The 21,926-nt window shown below is 39.9% G+C and overlaps 1 protein-coding gene across 5 annotated transcripts in view; it reads left to right on the forward strand.

Moving 5' to 3' along the window:
• Nucleotides 1-21,926, forward strand: part of UBR2 (ubiquitin protein ligase E3 component n-recognin 2) — an 87,645-nt gene that overhangs the window by 13,528 nt on the left and 52,191 nt on the right. For 3 of the 5 annotated variants that reach the window (XR_008597292.1, XM_054982442.1, XM_054982465.1), the window contains exons 7-21: nucleotides 1,477-1,539; nucleotides 8,756-8,876; nucleotides 10,592-10,699; nucleotides 11,444-11,532; nucleotides 12,438-12,536; nucleotides 14,317-14,480; nucleotides 14,567-14,666; nucleotides 14,943-15,071; nucleotides 15,803-15,986; nucleotides 17,000-17,061; nucleotides 19,204-19,314; nucleotides 19,844-19,909; nucleotides 20,907-21,029; nucleotides 21,154-21,217; nucleotides 21,364-21,488. Coding sequence is in view for 4 of the 5 variants with exons in the window: in XM_054982442.1 (XP_054838417.1) it covers nucleotides 1,477-1,539; nucleotides 8,756-8,876; nucleotides 10,592-10,699; nucleotides 11,444-11,532; nucleotides 12,438-12,536; nucleotides 14,317-14,480; nucleotides 14,567-14,666; nucleotides 14,943-15,071; nucleotides 15,803-15,986; nucleotides 17,000-17,061; nucleotides 19,204-19,314; nucleotides 19,844-19,909; nucleotides 20,907-21,029; nucleotides 21,154-21,217; nucleotides 21,364-21,488 (1,608 nt within the window). In the remaining variant the exon portion in view is untranslated. Of the gene's footprint in view, nucleotides 1-1,476; nucleotides 1,540-8,755; nucleotides 8,877-10,591; nucleotides 10,700-11,443; nucleotides 11,533-12,270; nucleotides 12,370-12,437; nucleotides 12,537-14,316; nucleotides 14,481-14,566; nucleotides 14,667-14,942; nucleotides 15,072-15,802; nucleotides 15,987-16,999; nucleotides 17,062-19,203; nucleotides 19,315-19,843; nucleotides 19,910-20,906; nucleotides 21,030-21,153; nucleotides 21,218-21,363; nucleotides 21,489-21,926 lie in introns of those variants that run through there. The other 2 variants (XM_054982453.1, XM_054982476.1) reach the window with 2 other exon arrangements.

The raw sequence follows: 21,926 nt of genomic DNA on the forward strand, positions 1-21,926 counted from the left end.
ATTTTATACTGAAAATTTAGTTAAACTGAATGTATGAACTTCGCACTGTGACATATCACATTATGATGTGAAATATATGATAACTGTAAATTTTATCAGATGTTTTAAACTTTGATAGTAGCTGGTGTAACATTCTCAGACTCTGACTGCTACATTCTCTCTATACTTTCTAGTCCTACACAAGTTTGCCCTTCCCTTTCATAGACAGTGTTAACCATAGTGTTACGTTTGCATCAATGCTATCTCTAGCCATGGTTAATTTTTAGCTAGGATTTGTTTAGGAATATGGTCCATGGTAACATAACATTAGTACAGGTGTAATAGTACATCTGAAGAAGAGAGATTTGATTCTCAAAAGCTTATAACCTGAGAATCTTTTTGGACTCAAATCCTGTGATAGTACATTGTCGTTTAAGTGGAGAACCGCAGAACAAACAGGGGTGTGCACTTCCCGCAATGACCAGAAACAAAAAGAAGGGGAAGGCAGCAACTACAATACCAAAAGAATTGTGAAAATATGATATATATGCTTATAGTAATGACAATACAATTGAATAAACAGCATATGTGAAAATTAATCAAAGATATGAATCATATATACAAGTCATATATACAAAAATTCAATGAGTCATATATACAAAATGCTTGTATGCTTGCATATTTCATATTCCCGTTTCACAGGTCATTGCTTCCTCAGGGCGGTAACCTAGAAGAATATATATATATTATACATTTAGCCACACATAAAGGACAATTTGCATTGAAATATGTAAGCATGAGCCCGTTGGCCCTTTCATAGGAGTTTTTGGTGTTGCCCACATATGAAAATTGTTTGTACATATGAACTGATTACCAACCCTTTTCCTTTATGAGTATTTACTACATGTTTGTGGTCTGAACCAGCTTACTTTGACTTTACATTGATATTGGTCCTGGCACTTTGTAAATTACTTCCATGTACAGACTGTATTGTGTTTTGCCATTCATTTGTCTGGATATATTCGGCTTTTGGTCTCTAACCTTTGAATTTTTGTATATATGACTCATTGAATTTTTGTATATATGACTTGTATATATGATTCATATCTTTGATTAATTTTCACATATGCTGTTTATTCAATTGTATTGTCATTACTATAAGCATATATATCATATTTTCATAATTCTTTTGGTATTGTAGTTGCTGCCTTCCCCTTCTTTTTGTTTAAGTGGAGAAGTCTGAGAGAAGGAGATGGGATTTTTGTGGGACGGAGTCTGCAGTGTTATAGAATATTATTTCTATACTAGTTCTTAGTGTACTGTTAAAAGAAGTCAAGGTTGATATATGTTTAATTTAGAGTAGTATGACATTGTATCGTTCAATAATGGGTAGGGTAGATGCTGAAAATATTTACTTCTCAGAATGTTCTTAAAATGTAGTGTTTAAAGTTTGTTACACTTTCAGTGGCTTTAATAGTGATGTTATACATTTAACAGGGGCGCAGGTCAGTTCGCTATGGTGACTTTCAATACTGTGATCAAGCCAAATCAGTTATAGTGGTAAGTAACATTGCTTTATTTTCCTTCACTGAACGGCATAAATTGTAACTTCAGCATTCTTATTGCATCTTTATGAAACAGCTGTGTGCTATTTTTTAAAAAATTGTGTATAGAAACATTTAAGATAAATTTTGGGGGAACAGATGACCTGATCCAAAGCCTGCTGGTTCTTCCATTATTCTAAATAGCATCTCCTCAGTTTCAGTGGGGGAGAACATATGTTCAACTTCCAGTTGCAATTGTTAGGATATAAAATGTGTAAGCTATGCTCAGTTCAGGAGTAAATCATATTGAAGTAACTGAGGTACTGGTGTGCCCTAAAAAAAATCAGTAGTTTTCAGATTTGGGTATCGGGAACCCAATCAATTCCAGATATTCAGGTTCAAAAATACCAGTATAGTATTTGGATCTGGGTTTTATTCAGGAATAGGAATAGACTCTGCTCCATTAGTCCCTATGGGGGAATATTTCCATTTTTCTTGCGAACCTCTCCAAAATTGAAGGGAACGTAGTCCTGCCTGTCCATTGAAGACCTCCCCCGCCCCCTGCAAGTTATAAGCAAATTGGACCAAGGAGTCCAATTCTGTGGGTCTCTGGACAAGGTCCCCCCAGCTACTCTCCATTGTATCCTATGGCTAAGGCTCTGCAGGGCACAGAGCCTTAGCCAAACATACAGTAGCAACCACTGGCCAAAAGCCCGCTCCCTATGCACACAGAACCAGAGAATCCCAGCAGTACCAACTTAAGCAAGGGACCTGGGTGCAAGCCCAACAAAACCAGTGTGACTCACAGAAGCTAGGCAGAACCCAGAGTCAGTGTGGTAACACAACAGAACCAAGTACCAGCCTGGTACAAACACAGCCACCCAGACCTGGCAATGGCAGACAAGACACACACACACACAGTAAGTTAGAATTAGAGTAAGATCACTCTCCCAAGGAAGGCCTCAGAAAGTGAGGAGGAGGGTTTTGAGAGGAGAGGAACCCACCCATGTTCTCCTCTTGCTACAGTCTGCTGCAGTCTATACTGTCACTCAGTGCTTTGGAAGAGTCTAGAGATAGAGCTCCAGCAGCTGCCCTTCATCACTGGTGCTCCTGTTGCCTCCTCCCAACCCTGCAAAGAACACACACAACAACAGCATGCATTAGCTTCATTTTTGGTGCTTCGTGGGTTTTGCTTCTGCTTTGTTTATTATGTAGTGTCACTCATTCTCTACTTTCCCTAACACCATTCTTCCTGTTCCAGTGGGCTGAAATTCCAATCAGTTTTTCTTGGGATGGGAGGGACACAGGTGAAGATTCCAAGTTGGAATGTGGATTTTATATAGTGTGTCAACTGGATAACTATCCTGCTGGTTTTCTACCTGAATTTTGTTTTGGGAACAACTGTTTTCCCCACCTCCCCAACACAGACTGAGAGAGAATGCAAGTACAGGAATGTGTTCACTTCACTTACTCTAAAAGTTCAGAGCTGGGAAATGGAAGAGCAGTATGTTGACCCTGAGGAAGACCAACTGCTCAGCTCTCCAGGTGAGAGTGATGCAGGTTGACAGTGTTGCTACATGGGACACACACACTCTGCATGCACATCGAAGGGCATGAGAGAAGCCTCTGAACCTTGCAAGAGGGGTCTGGCCAGATTGCCTCTTTCTTGATTCAGTAGCTCAGAGGACAAGAAGATGGCAATTCACAGGGCTCTGACAGGTAGTCCCTGTATTGCCTCTGCTGAATGCTGGCTCATGTGCAGCCCCGGCGCTAGGGTTTCTGGCACTGGAGGCCAGACTCGCACGCGCACAGTGCGCGCATGCCCCGAATTGCGTGATGCCGTCATCACATAATGACGTCATCACACAGTGCTGCCGGCGAGTAGCTGGGGCAGCGCGAGGAGGCCACCCGCACGCTGCATGCTGCCCCGGTCGCCTGTAGTCCCTGGCCCACCTGGGGGCGTGCAGCAGCGGTGGCAGCACGGGGCTGGCTGGCGGCGTTGCGGGGCTGCCAGCGACAGCACGGGATGCGTGCCTCCACCCCCGACACCCACTCCGGCACCCTCTCCAGCCCCGCGGTCCCCGCCTCACTGCCTCAACAGTGGCACCGGCCCTGCTCATGTGCCTCATGTTCCCAGAGGAGTTGAATGCCTGCCTGATAGCTTCCATCTCAGGACATCTGGAGAGCGGTGATAGGGGAACCCTGCCAAGAAAGGAAAGTTTCGGGTAGAACAGCAGAGCTGCTTTTCCTTCTTCCTCCTGTCTAGGCAACGCTCCCCTCTTGACCGGCAAATGCTTGACCTGCCAGCAGGGCTTCTCTCTCAAGCTGGGGATCTTCCTGGCCTGCTTGACAAAGCTACTCTTGATGCTTGGATCACACATGATCACTAACATATACACCTTTTGGTCATGTACACTGGACCTGAAACTTGCTCTTCTACTACAGACCAACACAGCTACACATGTGAAACTACCATTTACTCAATGAGAGTTTGCAGATGGAACTTGATGCCCTCTAGCAGCCTTTGCACAAGCACCTATACTCCTGGAACAAAGTCTACACTTCCTTTGAATAGGTCCAGAAAGGTGGACATCTTCTTCTGAAACATTTGGATCAAAGAAATGACCGGACCCTGACTTGCTCTCTCTTATGGCAGCATCACAGTGAAGTCCTTAAAGGGCTTAGGGACCTCCACCACCTGGGAGACGGTCAGCCTGTCCTCATGGCTGAACTGACTTTTCCCTCACAAAGATGCACCACCTGATGGTGCTTCTTCAAGTGGTTCCTGAGTCTGGTAGTTGAGTGATGAGCCATTTCCCTCAACTGATCTGAGCCCTACACTGCTGGCACTGTGCATAATGGGGATTGTCCATGCTCTGGAAATGTTTCCAGACAGCAGAGGTGTAGGGGCATCCATGCTGACAAGCAGCTGTGGGCATCCCAGGAGCCACTTCCTGTGAGATGTGTTGGGGAGGGGTGTAGAAAGATGCTTGAGGTAGAAGGGGTTGATATGGCACACACCTGTGGCACACCTCCATCACTTCCTCTTGTGTCACCTCTAACCTCTCCTCCTGCCTCTCCTCAGAAGGTCTGCTGCTGGTTCATTAAGTTTCTCCTCCAGTTCCTCCAGCATCCTCTAGTCTCTGGGAGGAGCTTGAGAGCTGGAAGACTCTTATCTCCCAAGTTCACCCCAAAAGCACTTCAGGCTAATCTTCTTCCTGCTGCTAAGTCAAAACAACTGGAGGTGAGGCAGCTCAGCAGCATACTCCTGCCCTGTGCCAGCACCTGCAGGCACTTCTGCAGGTGGCATTTCCACTGCAGCCTCAATGAAGGGAGCCTTAAAGTGAGGCCTCTTCAGTAGTGCACCCCAGTCAGAGGTTGGGTACTGGAAGGCAACTATGAGGAGTCCACACAGGTGGGGGGAAAGCCACTGCACTCCCCTCCCTTCAGCCCTGCTATTCTTCTGCTTTGCCTTTCCCTCAGGATTCTGCTGGTTGTCTCCTCTATTGCTCAGTCTGTCCCCTATCTGACTAGTACTACTTTCACAGAGTAGGCCTAGCTGAGTTGCACTGCACTCACACAGCAGTGCTAACCTACAATTTTTTCCATCCCCCTTCCAAGTTTTTTGGGTTTACAACACCTAGCTAAAAATCAAGTTTTTGTTTTTTAAAAAAAAACAGGATCTGACGTCTACTCTAAAAGCTGTCTAATTGTTGTAGCTCTAACCTGGAGTTGTAAATATGAACTCTTTTTAAACGTTTTATTTTCTTAATGGTGGTATGATTAGGGATGTGCACACTCAAAAACAAATCTGAGTAAGTTGAATCTGGGGTTCAGGAGGAAAAATAATCCAGGATACCTGAAATCCAGGTCAGATTCTCTGGTTAAAGACTCCCAAATTTAACTGGCCATTATTCTATCAGAGCAGAGAGTTTATTGTCTATAGCATAGGCCATCAGAAATTTTCCAAACATCAACTAATAAACAGTTAAATTCCAGTATCACAATTTTAAAAGTTTAACTAAAATTAATTAAAACAGTACAGTATACCAGACTATCCCAAGAGTCACGAAACAGCCATTATTCTCTATCAGGAAAAATGTCTGGGGGCTGGAGGGGCATTTTTAAAGGTAACACCTCCAAATTTTCTGGGAAACTATCCCTGACTGTCTCCTAAAGACACCTCCCCCCCACATTTCAGGAGGATTGGACCTGGGGTCCAATTCTGTGGGCCCCTGAACAAGCTGCCCCCTGCCGCCACCCCCCATTGTTTCCTGTGGAGGAAATATTTACAAGCCTTTTAAACTCTGTGGCTAGCCTCCCTCCCTCACTTGCATTTCTCTAGTTTGACATTGCTCCCGTGCAAGCTTATTGTCAGAGAATCCCAGTGTCGAATTAGATATTATCAATATTAAACCGGAGAATCCCATTAAGAATCTCTTTTGCTGAAGGAAAGTGGGGAGTGAGTCTTCAAGAGGTGTGTTTAATATGTATTTTATTTATTAAATGTATAGTCCACTTTCTGCAGGCGGGCTCATAGCGGATAACATCGTGTAATAAAACTACATTAAAAGAACATTAAAACAGGGGTGGGCAATTGTTTTGGCTCGGAGGCCACTTTGTGGGAGCGGAAGTTAGCGGAGGGCCACACCTTTTAAAATGATTGCATTCATTAGTTAACTTTGCATTTCAGAAAAGGCATAAATTGTATCATAAAAATCAATAAATATAAATTAAATAAAATAGTGGTAGTTTTATTCAATTTATTTATTGTGCTAATTTCATATCATCTATAGCTGCAAGCACATTTAATTTTAGAAGGAAATCTCGGTTCAAGGCGGATTTTTCTGACTGTCTCGGTGGGCCACAAAAAACTCTGCAGCGGGCCACATGTGGCCCGCGGGCCGCAATTTGCCCACCCCTGCATTAAAACATAAAGTTCAGTACAATGGTAACTCTACATGGCAGCCCATGTTGCTGAACCCAACTCAGTACATCCCATGAGGTGGGAGATGGTAAATAGCATCAGGCGAGTCAGCGGAGAACTGGCAAGAGAGGGGTTACCAGCAGAGGGTAACCCATGTTTCAACCTCAACCATATGCCTGGTGGAACATCTCTGTCTTACAGGCGTGTTGGAAGGATAACAAATCCTGCTGGGCCCTAGTTTCCACAGACAGAATTTTCAGCAGGTTGGGGAAAAAAGCTCCTGGCCCCTGGTCAAGGCCAAACGAGCATTCTTGGGGCCAGGGACCAGCAGCGGTTGTTTATCGGCTGAACGAAGCACTTTCCAGGGAACATATAGTGAGAGGTGGTCCCGCTATCCCACAAAGGTGACTGGTCGCTTGAAGGGGCTCTTTTGGAGCTTGGGTGCAGGAAAGGGGCAGAATAGAAAGGTAATCCATTCTGCTTGCTGCTTCCTCCCCCATTCTGCCAGTCTCGTGCTGCTCTTCTGCAGTGGTGTGGAACTTGGCTCCCCTCCCCGTTGCTGTCCTCTCGTTTGCTGCTGCGGCTGCTGGCTGCCTGTGGCTCCCTACTGCAGATGGATAATCTGGCCCAGCCTAGCTCGGCCCCTGGACCAAACCCAGGGGTTTGACCTGGGGAACCAGCAAAGCTGGATTATGCTGAGTTTACATAAATCCAGCTTTTTTGCTGGTTCCTGGAGTCGAATCTCACACCCCTAATTCTAACTACAATAGCAAAGAAGCTTAATTCTTCAAGAATCAAGCAACTCCCGTTTTGAAACTCATTTGATTTGGTTTTATTGAAGCCAAGAGCAAGGCCAGAAGACTAATTAATTTTTAAACAACACCTGTCCTCTTTTTAATTGCTTACCACAAGCCTTTTTACAGGGAAATTCTGTTCCCTAAACTGAAAATTAATTTGTTTTTTTAAACAGCTACCTTTCACCTGTGTTAAACCTTATTAAAACCTAGCAATGAGAAATTTCCCTCAGACAAACCAGTAAGTGCACCTCAAAACTACACTACAGGCAATAACTACTAAAAACAAATCCTAATGCGTTCCCAAAAGCAACAATTCTTTAAATATTAAACCATAACTCAACACGAACAAGCAATTCTCCCGTAATAGCAACATGTATTAATCCAACAGAATACAAGCAAAATACAGTCCTGAATACCCTGCAACAACTGTTTAATTATTAAACTTAACTTCAAGAACAACAATCGATGGCAAGCAAAGGGGGGGAAACACAACAGCAGCCTCCCCCAGGCAACAACCTTTCAAGATTTTAATGGGGGGAGGGGAAGCAGCACAAAACATCCCTTAAAGTAAACTAAACAGCAGCTCCAGAGAAGGAGATAAAGAGTAGAAAAATAAATTCAAAAGTCTCCCTTTCCAACAGGGCAACAGAAAGAATTACAGAATGAAACAACCAAGAATCACCAAAGGAAGCAACTTAAAACCAGTGCACCCCCAACAAAAACACCGAAGAAAATAAAGTTTAAAAAGGAACCTAACAGAAAATGTGTGCCCCTTTGCACTTAACCCTCATAGATGGGTTAAGGCTGTCAAGTGTTTAACTCTAGTTAGATACTGCTGTAAGACTCTGGGCCAACTGGTGAATAAACTACTTTCTCAGTCCAATAAATTTAATGCATTTGGGGAAGCAGACTGCTGCTCACGCATCCCCTGCTGCATCAGGAATTGCATATGCAGAAGTGTGCTGCTTGTATCTCTGTGCAGTGCATTCTCAGAGCTACATGTACAATTTGACTCTGGATTGAGAATTGGACGCTCTTCGATCTGAATCTGCTTGGGGATGTTGGCTTTAACAGTGTGGTGGTAGGGGTTCCTGTTAGGGAAAGGGCCTTGGATTCAGATCTCTGTTCCTCAAACATGTCATGTGTTGTCAGTGCTGTTTGTTTAAAGCAGCAGGTGTGTATGAACGCACTGGTAGTCTTGTGCTGCAGTTACAGTTTGAACAGAGCAAAAATCTTGCTAGAAATCGAACTAAATGTGTGGTGGTTGAATAATTTCTGTTGTTCCTGAAGCGATTCTTTGTTAATGTTGTAAACAAAATTTAAGTTTTATACATAGCTGTATGAAAATGTTGATGGCATGCAGTGGTACTTTATTGGGAAAAATTGTTTTTTAAAAACCCAGACATTCAAATTGCTATGAATGTTTTTTGTTAACACAAAATTGATTTGAAAAGTACTCTCTGATTTAGCAAAACGTGTTAATGTTCTCCCTTCCTTTTTTTGTTAAGAGAAATACCAGTCGCCAGACTAAGCCACTGAAGGTTCAAGTAATGCATTCTTCTATTGTCGCCCATCAAAGCTTTGGTTTGAAGCTTCTGACTTGGTTGGGCAATATTATTGGATATTCAGGTACTGGAATTTAACACACTTGTGAGGTGGGCAACTTATGATTGAAGGCTAAAATAAATAACCTCCTTGAATCAGTATGTAGACCAACATGCACAATAGCACTTTTCTTCCACAACATATTGAAAATGTGTATAGTTTTGGCACTTATTTTTGTGAACATGATATAAATAATTGGCAAAATCTATTCATGTTCTTCATGGGTGCTGCTGACTAATCAAAACAAGAGTACTAAACTTTTGTATGCTCTCTGGACATAATGCTCGTCTAATACATCTGTATACTTCAGAAACTTTGAAGTCCAGGTAGTTCAAGTAAAGCAGTTTTTACACTGCTGTAAGTCTGCTGTGCAGTATCAACAGTTGATTGGCCCGTCAAAATTAAACCAGTTAATACTTTTTATTTTAGGGTTCTGCATGTTGGTTTCAGACCTCAAAGCTGCCTCAGTTCGGGATAGTTTGTACTGGTGGATGGTTTTCATTTAAAGCCATTAATTTTCATATTTATCAGAGGGTTGTGATACAGCTGACCTTTCTGTCTTTTTGCTTTGGTTAGAGATAGTGTTGGATGATTAGGTCTTTAGTAGTTTTGGTCTTTTGTTTGATTGGACACAATTTCCACTGGCGGGGGAGGGGGGAGTATAGTCAGCAGGTTGGGACCTGACTTGTGGAGGGTCTCTTTTGTCACCTGTGCTCTTAAATATTTACATGTGGCTGCTGAATCAGATCATCCAGAGCTTTGGGGTTGGATATCATCAATATACAGAAGATGGCAACCTATATATTTAAATATCTAAGCCTACAGATACTGCCATCTCAGATCTGCAGAATGTTTTGGGGATGTGGTCAAGTGGCTAAGATAGAGCAAGCTGAATCCACACAAGACAGAGGTAAAGCTGGCCAGGGAGGTTGTGGCTTTGGAGGGACAGGTTGGAGTGGAATTTGTGCATGTACAACATGTTAGGAACTTGCATGTGCACATGGACCCAGTTTTACTGTTTGTTAATCAGATTGCTGTGGCAGCAAAGTGCTTTTTAATCACCTGTGCCTGGTTTGTCAACTTTGGCCTTTCTTAGAGTTCCCCAACCTGGCCATGTTGATCCATGCTTTTGCAACCTCATGGTTGATCCATTGTAACATGTATATGGGGCTGTCCTTAAAGACAACTTAGAACCTCCAATTAGTTCAGAATGCAGCAGTCTTATTTTTGACAGGGGATAGCCTATAGGGACACCTCTTGCTATTTTAAAACAGCTAAATTGACTGCCAGTTTGTTTCAGAATAGAATTCAGTTCAAAGTATCCTGTATGCTAATTACAGTCCTCTAGTTGTCCCTCCACTTATGTTTGCTTGCTTGGCATCTACTAGAACCTGTTCTTCATCAGTTGTGGCTCCCATTTTGTCCAACTGGTTTCCCTGAGGAGGTGAGGGATGTGCTGTTAAACGTGGAAGACTTTAAGACATGCTGTAAGGCCGTTTTAATTTCTAGGGCTTTTACTATGGTTTGAGCTACAGGTGTTTTCTTGGATGGAGGTGAGGGGGTAATAGTCTTTACAGTATTATGTATGGTTTTCACCTGGAAGTATGTTATCTTGAGCAACAAGTGAAAGGCAAAGTATAAATATTTTAATCAATAATATATGTGTATTATTTGTGTGTAGAATTTTGATTTCTAAAATAAGCGTGTTCATTCTTTTTGCTTCTGTCTTAAACACTCAGATGGTCTTCGAAGAATATTATGTCAAGTTGGCTTACAGGAAGGACCAGAGGGAGAAAATTCTTCTCTTGTTGATAAGCTTATGCTGTCTGATTCTAAACTGTGGAAAGGTGAGGTATTCCATGTTTTAAAGAAAAGTGTAGTTCTGCAGGTGGGAACCACATACATACATACATCCTCCATATAGCCAGTGCAGCAGGCATGATCAATCACAAGGCAACAAGCGACTGTGCAGACCAGGCGAGTTCTTAAGTAGTTGTATAGGCACCTTAAAGAGGAAGGTACTGCTCTGAAAACCACAAGAAGCAAGGATAGAGGCGGCGCAGCATCCAGCTGTGCCCAGCAGTACTCTAAACCGAACAACAAGTTGCAGCCCCAAAGAGATGGAGCAGTAAAGCTGACTGGCTATGAGTTGCATTGGGTACTGCTTGATGCTGTGTAATACCGTAGCTCATTTCCTGTGGTCTACTGACCAGTATTTCTCTTATTTAGATACCTTCCTATACAGCCATTGTTGTAAACCTCAATTTGCCATATGCAATAGAGTGTCTGCCATTTTTAGTAAAAAAAATTCTAAGGCCTTACTGGGCTTTTGAACTAATTGCAATTTGGGCCAAGGGGCCGGTGATCCTAACCATGCAAGCAAGGCCTTGGAGCAGTTTTAGGTAGGGCCTTTTGTTTCCATGTTGGGAACTGGGTTAGGACTTAAAGGGCCCTTACCAATGACTCTTCTGCTTACTGCTGCCAGTACGTTAATATATTGTTGAATCCCATAAAGAAATTCAAGTATTGTTACTATCTTATGATTATTTGCTATTGCATAAACAACATTAATGGTGGGCTTTTAAAAACAGGAGCCAGAAGTGTGTATCATCAGTTATTCATGAGCAGCCTCCTTATGGATTTGAAATACAAGAAACTTTTTGCTATCCGGTTTGCAAGAGTAAGTGTTTTCATTTATTGAGATTTTTTTTTTTCAAATTGTAAACTCTAACCTTTTCAATGGTGCGCATATCACTAAACAGGAACCACTTGGGGGCTCCTTATGTTTGTGAGAATCCTTGGGCATATTTGAAGCTTCTTTGTATGTAAGGGCTTCCCACAGAATGATTTCAGGTGTATTTTCATATGTACAGTGCATTTGTGGATTTGGCCTTGGCATTAATAGTGAACCTCCTTGCATGGGATCTCTTTGGACATATTGGAACATACACCATGCTTTGGATTGCAGCCTAATATGGGGATTTTATATTCCTTTATGATTTTGATGGTATAGGTTCCTTTTTCTTTAATTTTACCAGTATCAGACTTGCTTTCTAAGGCTATGCTTTTGGTGGTGGCGAAACTCTGAAGTGTATTTTTGGTTTTTTAAAAGTCAGCCAAATTATCTGAAAGTAAATATATGTGACATTGCTATCCGAAAATTACTTCTGAATATCATCTAAATTTAATAGAATTCTACATAACTGGTATTTGCTGTGCTTCTAACTAACCTTCTTAATTATACAAGAAATTACTATTGCTATAAATGTATCTTGTTACTGGCCTGATAATTTGTAATGGAAGTTTGCTTTTCACTTTCTCTAAAAGAACACAGTTATAGCACAGAACTTTTCCCACTGTAAACATCAAACCATCCAGTCAGTGCAGATTAGAGGTGAATTTCCCCCTTGTTGTTTAGAATTACCGGCAGTTGCAGAGAGATTTTATGGAGGATGATCACGAGCGGGCAGTGTCGGTGACTGCTCTGTCTGTTCAACTCTTCACTGTACCTACTCTGGTGAGTAGTGCTGCCCTTTTAAAACTGATAGTTGGCACCCTTTGCCTTTTTTGCCTCCTTCTTAATAGAATTATGAGCGATTGCAGAATGATTATGTGAAAGATGACCACGACAGAGAGTACTCAATTGCTGACCTCTCGGTACAGATATTCACAGTGCCTTCACTTGTAAGTACTTTAATATTGAATGAAACACTGTTTTGGCTCAGAGCCCCACTCAGATCTACCACTGGTGGATTATTAGATTACTAGTTTCATTGTATAATATTTTTCAGTGGGCTGTAACAATCACATAGCTGAGTTGCTATTCCAAAAAGAGCCATAGTCTAAGACAGGCTTGGTGGGAAAACTGAAAGGGTGAGAAAACTGAAAAATATGTAATTTAAAATCCTTTTTAAAATGTTTATTAATTGTATCCTACTTTTCAGTGGGAGGTGAATGGAAGTTGATTGTATAGCCTTGTTGCATTAATCCAAAGGTCTAGATAGTTCATTATCCTGTTTCCTAAAACTAAATATCCCTGGAAAGCCTTACAAGTCTGAAGGTCAAAGCTGCCTCTTGATTCCCGTCTAAGTTAGTGGTTATCATCACTACTTCTTGTAGCAATGAATTAATTAATGTTGCAAACCCAGCATGAAGCTTTGTTAAACGCCTTTGTTCTTAAGGACAACTGAACAGGAACTGTAATGACATCAGTGCTATAAATGTGGCTTTGGAACTCAGTGGGAGGTTGAGCTCAATGAGGTAGGGCAACTCTGGTTGTGCAAGATGAGCTCCAGTACAGTGCTTGTGGAACTGGGTCAGTACTACAGTACTGTGCTTTTGAAAAATGAATAAAATATCATTATAGGTGTAGCTATCAAAGGTGGCTGCTTATAGACTTCCTGAGATACTAAGCAGCTGCTGAGAATTTGAAGAAAAAATACTTTATTGGATAATAAGCCAAATTATGACAGTTAACAGACACAATTTTTTTTTAGGCTGTGGATTCACATTTAATTGAAGTAATGTGGGTGATGGTTGTTGTGGATTTTCCGGGCTGTATAGCCGTGGTCTTGGCATTGTAGTTCCTGACGTTTCGCCAGCAGCTGTGGCTGGCATCTTCAGAGGTGTAGCGCCAAAAGACAGAGATCTCTCAGTGCCAAGACCACGGCTATACAGCCCGGAAAATCCACAACAACCATCGTTCTCCAGCCGTGAAAGCCTTCGACAATATAATGTGGGTGACTTTAGTACTTAAAGCTGGCTGACAGTTTATCTTGATTCAGCTCAGCCAAATCACTTTTTCTGGCAAGGGTCGTAAATATTCTCTCAGTCAAGAGATTTAAATAGTTTGTTCTGTAATTTATCATATTATTTGGTGCTTTTTCATAGTCCTGATTAAAATCAGATTATGAAAATCTAAATGCATCAGTGTATGCTTTGGTGCAGATCATATAAGTAATAGATCAGGTTCATGTAATTAATAGATGTTATTCTGATGGATATGATAGATGTTATTCTGACAGATATGAAAAGTGTAGTTCCTTGAGACAGACATAGATTTGTATAATGGTATCCTATTTTCTTCAAAGGAGCTCAGAGGTCATAACCTGGGATTCTGTGAGTTGGCGGTAGCTCAGCATTTCCGTTACAGCTCCCCTCTCCTGCAACTGAAATGTCCCCTGAAATCCTACTCCTGGGGGAGAGTGAACCCACTGCCATGGGAGGAGGGAGCCAAGAAAGTGAAACTCCACAGATAGAATTCCTTGATTCATTGAAGCATTGCACTAGATCCAGTCTGACACCTCAGATTCTGTCCAGGCCCATACTGTTTGAGCTGCAGAACTGGAACTACTTCAGACACCTACAGATAATTTTTCGGGAAGCTTTTCTGTTATTTGAATTCCTTGTTTTTGCCAGTATTGAATGCTGATTAAAACATAACCTTTAATCTACTTTTATATAGGCTCGAATGTTAATAATAGAAGAAAACCTTATGACTACTATCGTCTCAACTTTTATGGACCACTTACGACACCGAGATATACAGGGCAGGTTTCAATTTGAACGTTATACTGCGCTCCAAGCTTTCAAATTCAAACGAGTTCAAAGTTTGATTTTGGATTTAAAGTGAGTGTATGTACTTATAACTAATCAAATGAAATACTTCCACATGCATATGCAGAAATAAACTTAACAATTTCTGCTGTATTTAGGTATGTGTTGATAAGCAAACCAGTTGACTGGTCCGATGATCTGAGGCAAAAATTTCTAGATGGCTTTGATGTCTTCTTGGAATTGCTTAAGTGTATGCAGGTTGGTGTTTTTTTTTTTTAAAGGTACTATTTTTGTCACATGAAAATACATGATATGATCTAGGTTACTCTTCACCTTTATTGTTCGTTTGCCAGTGTATTGCAAATGCTACTGTTTTTGTTTCATTGTTCTAGGCAAGGAAGAGTTAGGGTTCTCAGGCAGTAAATAGCTGCTCGACTGTCAGCAAAAATAGTTCTTTGTACAAATGAGTTGCAGTGCTAATCATCTTTCTTTCAATTTTCTCTCTTAACCCTCTGTGACTTTCTCTGTATAAAGGGTATGGATCCAATTACCCGCCAAGTTGGACAGCACATTGAAATGGAGCCAGAGTGGGAAGCAGCATTCACGTTACAGATGAGATTAACACATGTCATCTCAATGATACAGGATTGGTGTGCTTTAGATGTAAGTTTTGTGTCTTTCAGATAACGTCCAAATAGTTTTAAATTAATAAAATAGCTTAATTTTGTTTGTAAGACTTTTACATGTGACTTCTGAAGAGAACTAAACTTTTGTTTCTTTTTAAATGAAACCCTGAATAACGTGATGTTTTTCAAGCCACGACTTTGGAGTAGAATTGTCCTGGGTTTGACTTATTATGATATTTTTCTCGGAGGACAAGGAAGAGAGCGTTCACAAAAAAAAAGTATCCATTCCCACAATTGCTTGATCACCTCTTAATCATAGGAGCAGGCCATAATATGATTGTAATAAAATTTGCAAGCTCAACAGTAAATAAATGGTAGAGTATTTTGAAAGAAGAGTGTGTAGTTTCTATAACTTTGGATGCGAACCAGTTTTCCTTTTGCTATTGTTTAATATGTAAAGTTCTCTATTTAAATCACACAGTGTTAAGTGAAAGATGTTGTTGGCCAAGTTTTTAAGGAGGTTTAGCTTGATGAGTACTAAATAATGTGACTCAAACTGTTCAAAGTAGTAATTGTTAGTGTAATCTTAATTTTAAAGTTGATAGTTGGGGTAGGAAAATGCATGAAAGAATAGATTAGGGAGCCGTGCTCAAAGATTTTTTTTTCAAAACCCACTACTTTTTACCACAAATATACTGTAATGTAACATTGTAATCATGTTGAAGAGCTGTGTTGTCTTGAATGTAAACCTGTTCCATTTTTTTAAAGGAAAAGGTCCTAATTGAAGCATATAAGAAATGTTTGTCTGCATTAATGCAATGCCATAGTGGCTTTACTGATGGAGAGCAGCCTATTGTACTCAGCATGTGTGGACACTCAGTTGAGACTATCCGATATTCTGTTTCTCAAGAAAAAGTTAGCATTCATCTCCCAGTCTCTCGTTTACTTGCAGGTAAGAACCAGTTGTATAATGTATATGTATGTTTTCAAGCACAAAAAGTTCATGAAAGTTAAAAAAGTTAAATATTTTCCAGGCTATGGTTTATTTGTAAATTTCTTTTGGCTGTTGTCACGATGATGAAAACGACAGCCATTCATTTTTTTTACGTGCAATGCACTACCAACATCATGTCATGAGCCTGTGTGGACCTGCTTCATAGTCTGTATATGTAGCTACATTCTATTGCTAGGCGTATCTGCATATCTGAACCAGAATGTAGAAAAGAGCATTGCTTTAAACTCAGATGGCTATTATCTTTGGAATCAAATCAGTTTTTTAAAATGTGATAACTCATTAGATGTTTCATCATAATGTAAACCAAACCTCAGGTATGAATTAGGATGTCAAGTTTGCAGCCTCTTGGCCATACGTAACAAGTGAGCTATGTATTGTACCATGATAAACTGTTGGCAAATCTTTTTATTTTACATTCCCAGGCAAGTCAGAAAAATGGCTTGTTGAGACTACTCAGGCTGCTGTTTATAATCCAGAGGCTGAGAGGTTTATCAGGCCTGGAAACAGTTTAATGTCTTCAGCTCTTTAAAGCAAATTTTCAGATGTATGTATAAGTGCTTAAAGCAAACGTAAAAGGAAAATTGTGCACTGTTCAGACTGTTATGCCTACTTGCTCTGATAATGAAACAGAAACTCATAGGGAATTCAGTTTCCTTTTGTCCAAGTCAGCTTACCTTTTGCTGGCTGTGTGGCAAATAAAGCATTGATGAAGCTCATGTGTGTCAGTGTGTATGTGTAGGATAAATTGATATTTTGCCTTGTTTCTATTTAATTTCTGCTTCCATGTTTAATCCTAGTGAAGAGCATTTTTTAAACAAATCCAAATGTGGGAATGTCTCTTCCTTGTAATTTTAACATCACTTCTACTCAGACAGTTACATAGGTCCCAAAGTAGAAGAAATGCAAATATTTTGTTACTGTACAAATATTCTTCTCTTTTGTTAATATAGGTTTGCATGTGCTTCTGAGCAAAAGTGAAGTGGCATACAGGTTTCCAGAACATTTACCTTTGGTTAGTAATGATTATGTTATGCTGGAGTTGGACCCAAAAGTACTTGTATGTGAATAGAAGGTGCTTTTACTCATGTTGTTTTCACAGATTGGACACTCAGATTACAGTCCCCACACTTTTTCTGGGAGTCCAAATTTTTTGGGTGGCTGCAGTGCAGAAAATGGGAGGGAGCTGCCAGTGTACTGCCTGTGGAGCTCTGCTTATAGTTCTTCAGAATCAATCCAATGGGTCTCTAAAACTAGGTTATTTCTTCCTTGGATAAAGTTATGGAGGGGCTGTGGCTCAGTGGAAGAGCCTCTGATTTTCATGCAGAAGGTCCCAGGTTTAATCCCTGGTACCTCCAGTTAAACCATCAGTTAGTAAGTGATGTAAAAGACTTTGACCAGAGACTCTGGAGAGCTGATGCCAGCCTGAGTAGATAATGTTGACCTTGATGGACTAATGGTCTTATTCAGTATAAGTCAGTTTCATGCATGTTGTTGTGTGTGTTCAAAGTTGTCTTGAATATAAAAGGACTAAATCCAAACCAAGGCTGTCCGGTTTCACAAGAAACCCAATCAGTTACCACAAACTAACCAACCAATCCGTTTTATATAATTAAAGTGCAAGTGCCCAAAGTGAAAACATAATTTTGTATAAGCTTATATAAATATGCAAAAGCCAATAAACAACATGAAGTATTAATAACAAAATTCCCTATACAGTAACATATTTTATATTGCGTGGTCTTTCAAACTAACTGTTACCATGTTGCACAGAAGGTAAGTATAACTCATGAACTGTATAATTTTGTCCATGTAGTAATAATGTTCTTTTTCTTTGTTTATAGACAAATATCCAAAGAAAATGGACAGTATGCCAGTTTGGAAATCTAGCGTTGAAGACTTGTAGAGTTCCCAGTATAGATGGCCAACAAGCCTGCCAGCGTATAATCAGCCCATTTCGATGTACTTCTTCATGGGCCATATACGATGTTTATGAAGCTGTCCATTTATTTCTGACAGAATAAATGCATAACCACATTGGTTAGAAGCTGCCAGTGTAAAGCTGGATTTCCAAGCTGGCATACTGTCCATTTTCTTTGAATAGTTATCTGTAAACAAAGAAAAATAACATTATTACTACATGAACAAAATTTTCTGGGTCATACCTACCTTCTGAGCAACTTTCTACCAGTTGGTTTGAAAGACCCTGCAGTATAAAATATAATAATGTTGCTATATAGGGAATTTTGATATGAATAGTTAATGTAGTTTATCGGCTTTTGTGTATTTATATAAGCGTATACAAAAGTTTTCACTTTGGGCACTTGCACTTTAATTATATAAGACTGCTTGATTGGTTAATTTGTGGAATGGAGTGGGTTTTCGGTGGAGTTTTCTCTTCTGTCATTTTCTTCCTGAATATAAAAGGGGCATGCATAGGGAGGCACCTCCCTGTCATCTTGCAAGTAGAGAGGAAGAAGGAAAATGCCTTAACCATGGCTGGCTTAGTGCAAATGTTACAGTCTGCCACAGTTCATGCAAATAATCGTTCTCTTACCAAAGTCAAGCCATGGTTTCCATCCTGGTTTGCACCCATACCTTACTTATGGTTTTAGTATTCAGATATATCCTTATCCATGTTAAGGAAAGCAAACCAAACATAAAACTAAGATGCCAACATAACCAGGTAATAAAATATTGGATTGTAAAAGAAACACTTAATTTTTAACACTTCATTTGAAGGAATGAGCAAACAAAATAGATGATCAAGGAGGAGAATAGCCTCAAGTGGAAAGACGATTAACTGAAATTCTAGTTCAAAGTAAAATTGCCTGTGTTTATGACTAGAGACAGCTTGCTGAGATAAGGAAAAAAATGGAATAAATGAGGAAGGAAGCAAGATCAAAGCTAGTATACATCAAATGCAGATAGAGAGATGGGCATTCTTCCCATTTGTAAGCATCTCTTGAGATGCTTGCTGAGATAAGGAAAAATGTGGAATAAATGAGGAGGGAAGCAAGGAAGAGATCAAAGCTAGTGTATATCAAATGCAGATAGAGAGATGGGAATTCTTCCCATTTGTAAGCATCTCTTGAGATCCTAGCCTTAATATACTTCATGTCTAATTATTTGTGTGTATTATGCTCAATTAATACAGAGTGAACTGAGTCCACCTATGCTAATAGAGCACCCCCTACGATGTCTAGTTCTGTGTGCTCAAGTACATGCAGGGATGTGGAGAAGAAATGGGTTCTCACTTGTTAACCAAGTAAGTCTTAAGTGGAAAAATTTTGCTAGCTCATCTTTATGTGCTTATGAGACACTTACCAATAGGAGGTAATCATTCTAGATAAGTAGAAAGATGTGTCATCTTGTGCTTCCAATCATCTTTGATCTCTGGAATATTGTCAAAAGACACCAGATCCTAATTCAGTTTACCAGTTTTAGGTCTTGTTGAACAAAGAATGCAGAATGTTGCAACCAAATACATATCTGGTGACTCGCTCTGAGTTGGCAGCCACCGTCTTTTCGTTGAACCAGTTCTGATTCCTAGAGTAGCACTGAAGTAGCCTTGCATGTTCACAGCAACATAGTTTGATGAGACAGCACCACTAGCTGCATTAGGTCTGATTCTTTTCTATTAGTTGAGCAACACTCTTTCCCAGCTCTCCTGTGATTCTTGATTCTCAAGCTTCTCATGAGTATATTGTTTTATCCCATATCTGGTAAAGCTTCTGCATCTTATTTCATATGGTAACTGTCCTGTTTATCACTTTGTCAATTACTTTCTTCCTTAGATATACTACTATCATAATGTGAAATGCAGAAGAGAGATGTTTGACAAAGATGTAGTAATGCTTCAGGTAACATTATTCAACATCATTTTTGGATACTTAAAATCTGTCTTGTTAGCTCTGTATGTCTGTCGTAATGACTTGTATTTTGAGGTATCACTAATTACTGTGCAGAAGTTGTGGTTTCCCAGACTACTGATTCATACTCTCACTTTTTGAGATTAAAAAATACTTTCGTTTAGGTGTTGACCTGAATCAGTTCTATGCATGGTTTCCTTGTATCTCTGATTCACTGGTAATCCGGGGGGGGGGGGTAAAACCAAGGCCTGATGCTGCAGTAAACATGTTTTCCCAACCTGTATGCAAAAGTGGTTTATTTCTGTGACTTCACTTGTGCCAATCCACATCTCTTTTTTTAAAAAAACATATATGTAAATTAGATTTCTAAAAGTTGACATCATGTTTGGGTTCTTCAAAATAGTACATAACCTGAAAAGAAGAACCAGCAATTTAAAAAAATGCCAATGGAAGTCCTAACATGGGTTCAGCAATGAGAACGAAACTGAAGAAGTCCTTCCCTGCTTTGTAGGCGCAGCTGAAACAAGCAATATCTTTATAAATCAAGATGAATATCATACTATAATATTGGACCCCAGTGTATCCCATGTTTCAAGAGAAAGCATTGACAAACTTATTTTTAACAAGCGTTATACATTTTGTGTTTAGCCAAGGATAAAAAAGCATGCAAAAATGTTAATGGTGCAAGTAGAGAAAAATGTTTATTCAGATTAAAATTCTCAACACGTTTTGCAAAGATGGCTTCTTGAGGGAAATCTCGTTTATCTTTTGATATTATTTCAGTGAGCATTCGCACAAATGAGATTCCCCTGAAGAAGCCTTCTTGGTGAAACGTGTATGATTTTCAATCTGAATAAAAATATATTTTTCCCGACTTGCACCATCAGCTTTTTTTTGCCTGCTTTTTTATCTCTTTGATTGGTGTGGCCCTCTTGTTTTTCTCCTTTGTATGTAGCCTGCTTTTATAATATGTATAAAATTTCTTTAGACAGGTGCATCCATGATGGATCCAAATCATTTCCTGATGATAATGCTGAGCCGTTTTGAACTTTACCAGATATTTAGTACTCCAGATTATGGCAAAAGATTCAGTTCAGAGAATTCCAATAAGGTATTAGACTGTTAAAAGTTTTATTTTCTTTTGTATATTTCTTTGAAGTACAGCAAATGGATAGGAACACTTAGAACATATATTTGCGAATCATTATACAGTTAGTATTCTTTCTCCCCACCAGGATGTTCTTCAGCAAAATAATACACTGATTGAAGAAATGTTGAACCTAGTTATAATCATTGTTGGTAAGTTTGCATTTGTTTCTTTCAGTGTATTGTAGATTGGATGGGTTTGAATTTTGTTTTTATTAGGAAGCTTAATGGGTGATATTGTAAGAGAATGTTTTAAAAAAACAAGAATTTCAGAGCCTACTGTGTTTTGTGTTTTGCAGGAGAGAGATTCATTCCTGGAGTAGGTCAGATCAGTGCTACAGATGAAATAAAGCGAGAGATTATCCATCAGTTGAGCATCAGACCCATGGCTCACAGTGAATTAGTAAAAGCATTGCCAGAAGATGTGCGTATTATAGCATATGCTCAATATAACTTTCATAAGTGGATGGGAGACTTTTTGGAGTGTGGTGACACTTAACCTTTGGGGAAATGTCTGTTTGTTTCGGATGGCAGATGAGAGTTTGATAGGGCATAGCTTCTTCCCAGCCAGTCTGCTTTTAGGGTAGTTCTGTACTCCTCCTTCCATCACCTTGTATTTCCCCAGAAATGTTACCTATTGTGATTTTTTTTTTTAGCCACTTGCAGGTATGTTGCAATTGTTCTGGTCTAAATTTGGTGGAAAAGCTCATTGAAATAATAAAGAACAAGATGGTATATGCAAACGCTAAAAAAAATACCATTCAGATACATGAAGGAACTTTTGCTAGATTGTGGTTGTCATATCTCAGCTGGGGAAGAACATCAGTGTATTATGCCTGGAATATCAGACCAAAAGTTGGTG

Source organism: Eublepharis macularius, chromosome 1 (assembly GCF_028583425.1).
Source record: "Eublepharis macularius isolate TG4126 chromosome 1, MPM_Emac_v1.0, whole genome shotgun sequence".
In the NCBI taxonomy this organism is placed as follows: domain Eukaryota; kingdom Metazoa; phylum Chordata; class Lepidosauria; order Squamata; family Eublepharidae; genus Eublepharis; species Eublepharis macularius.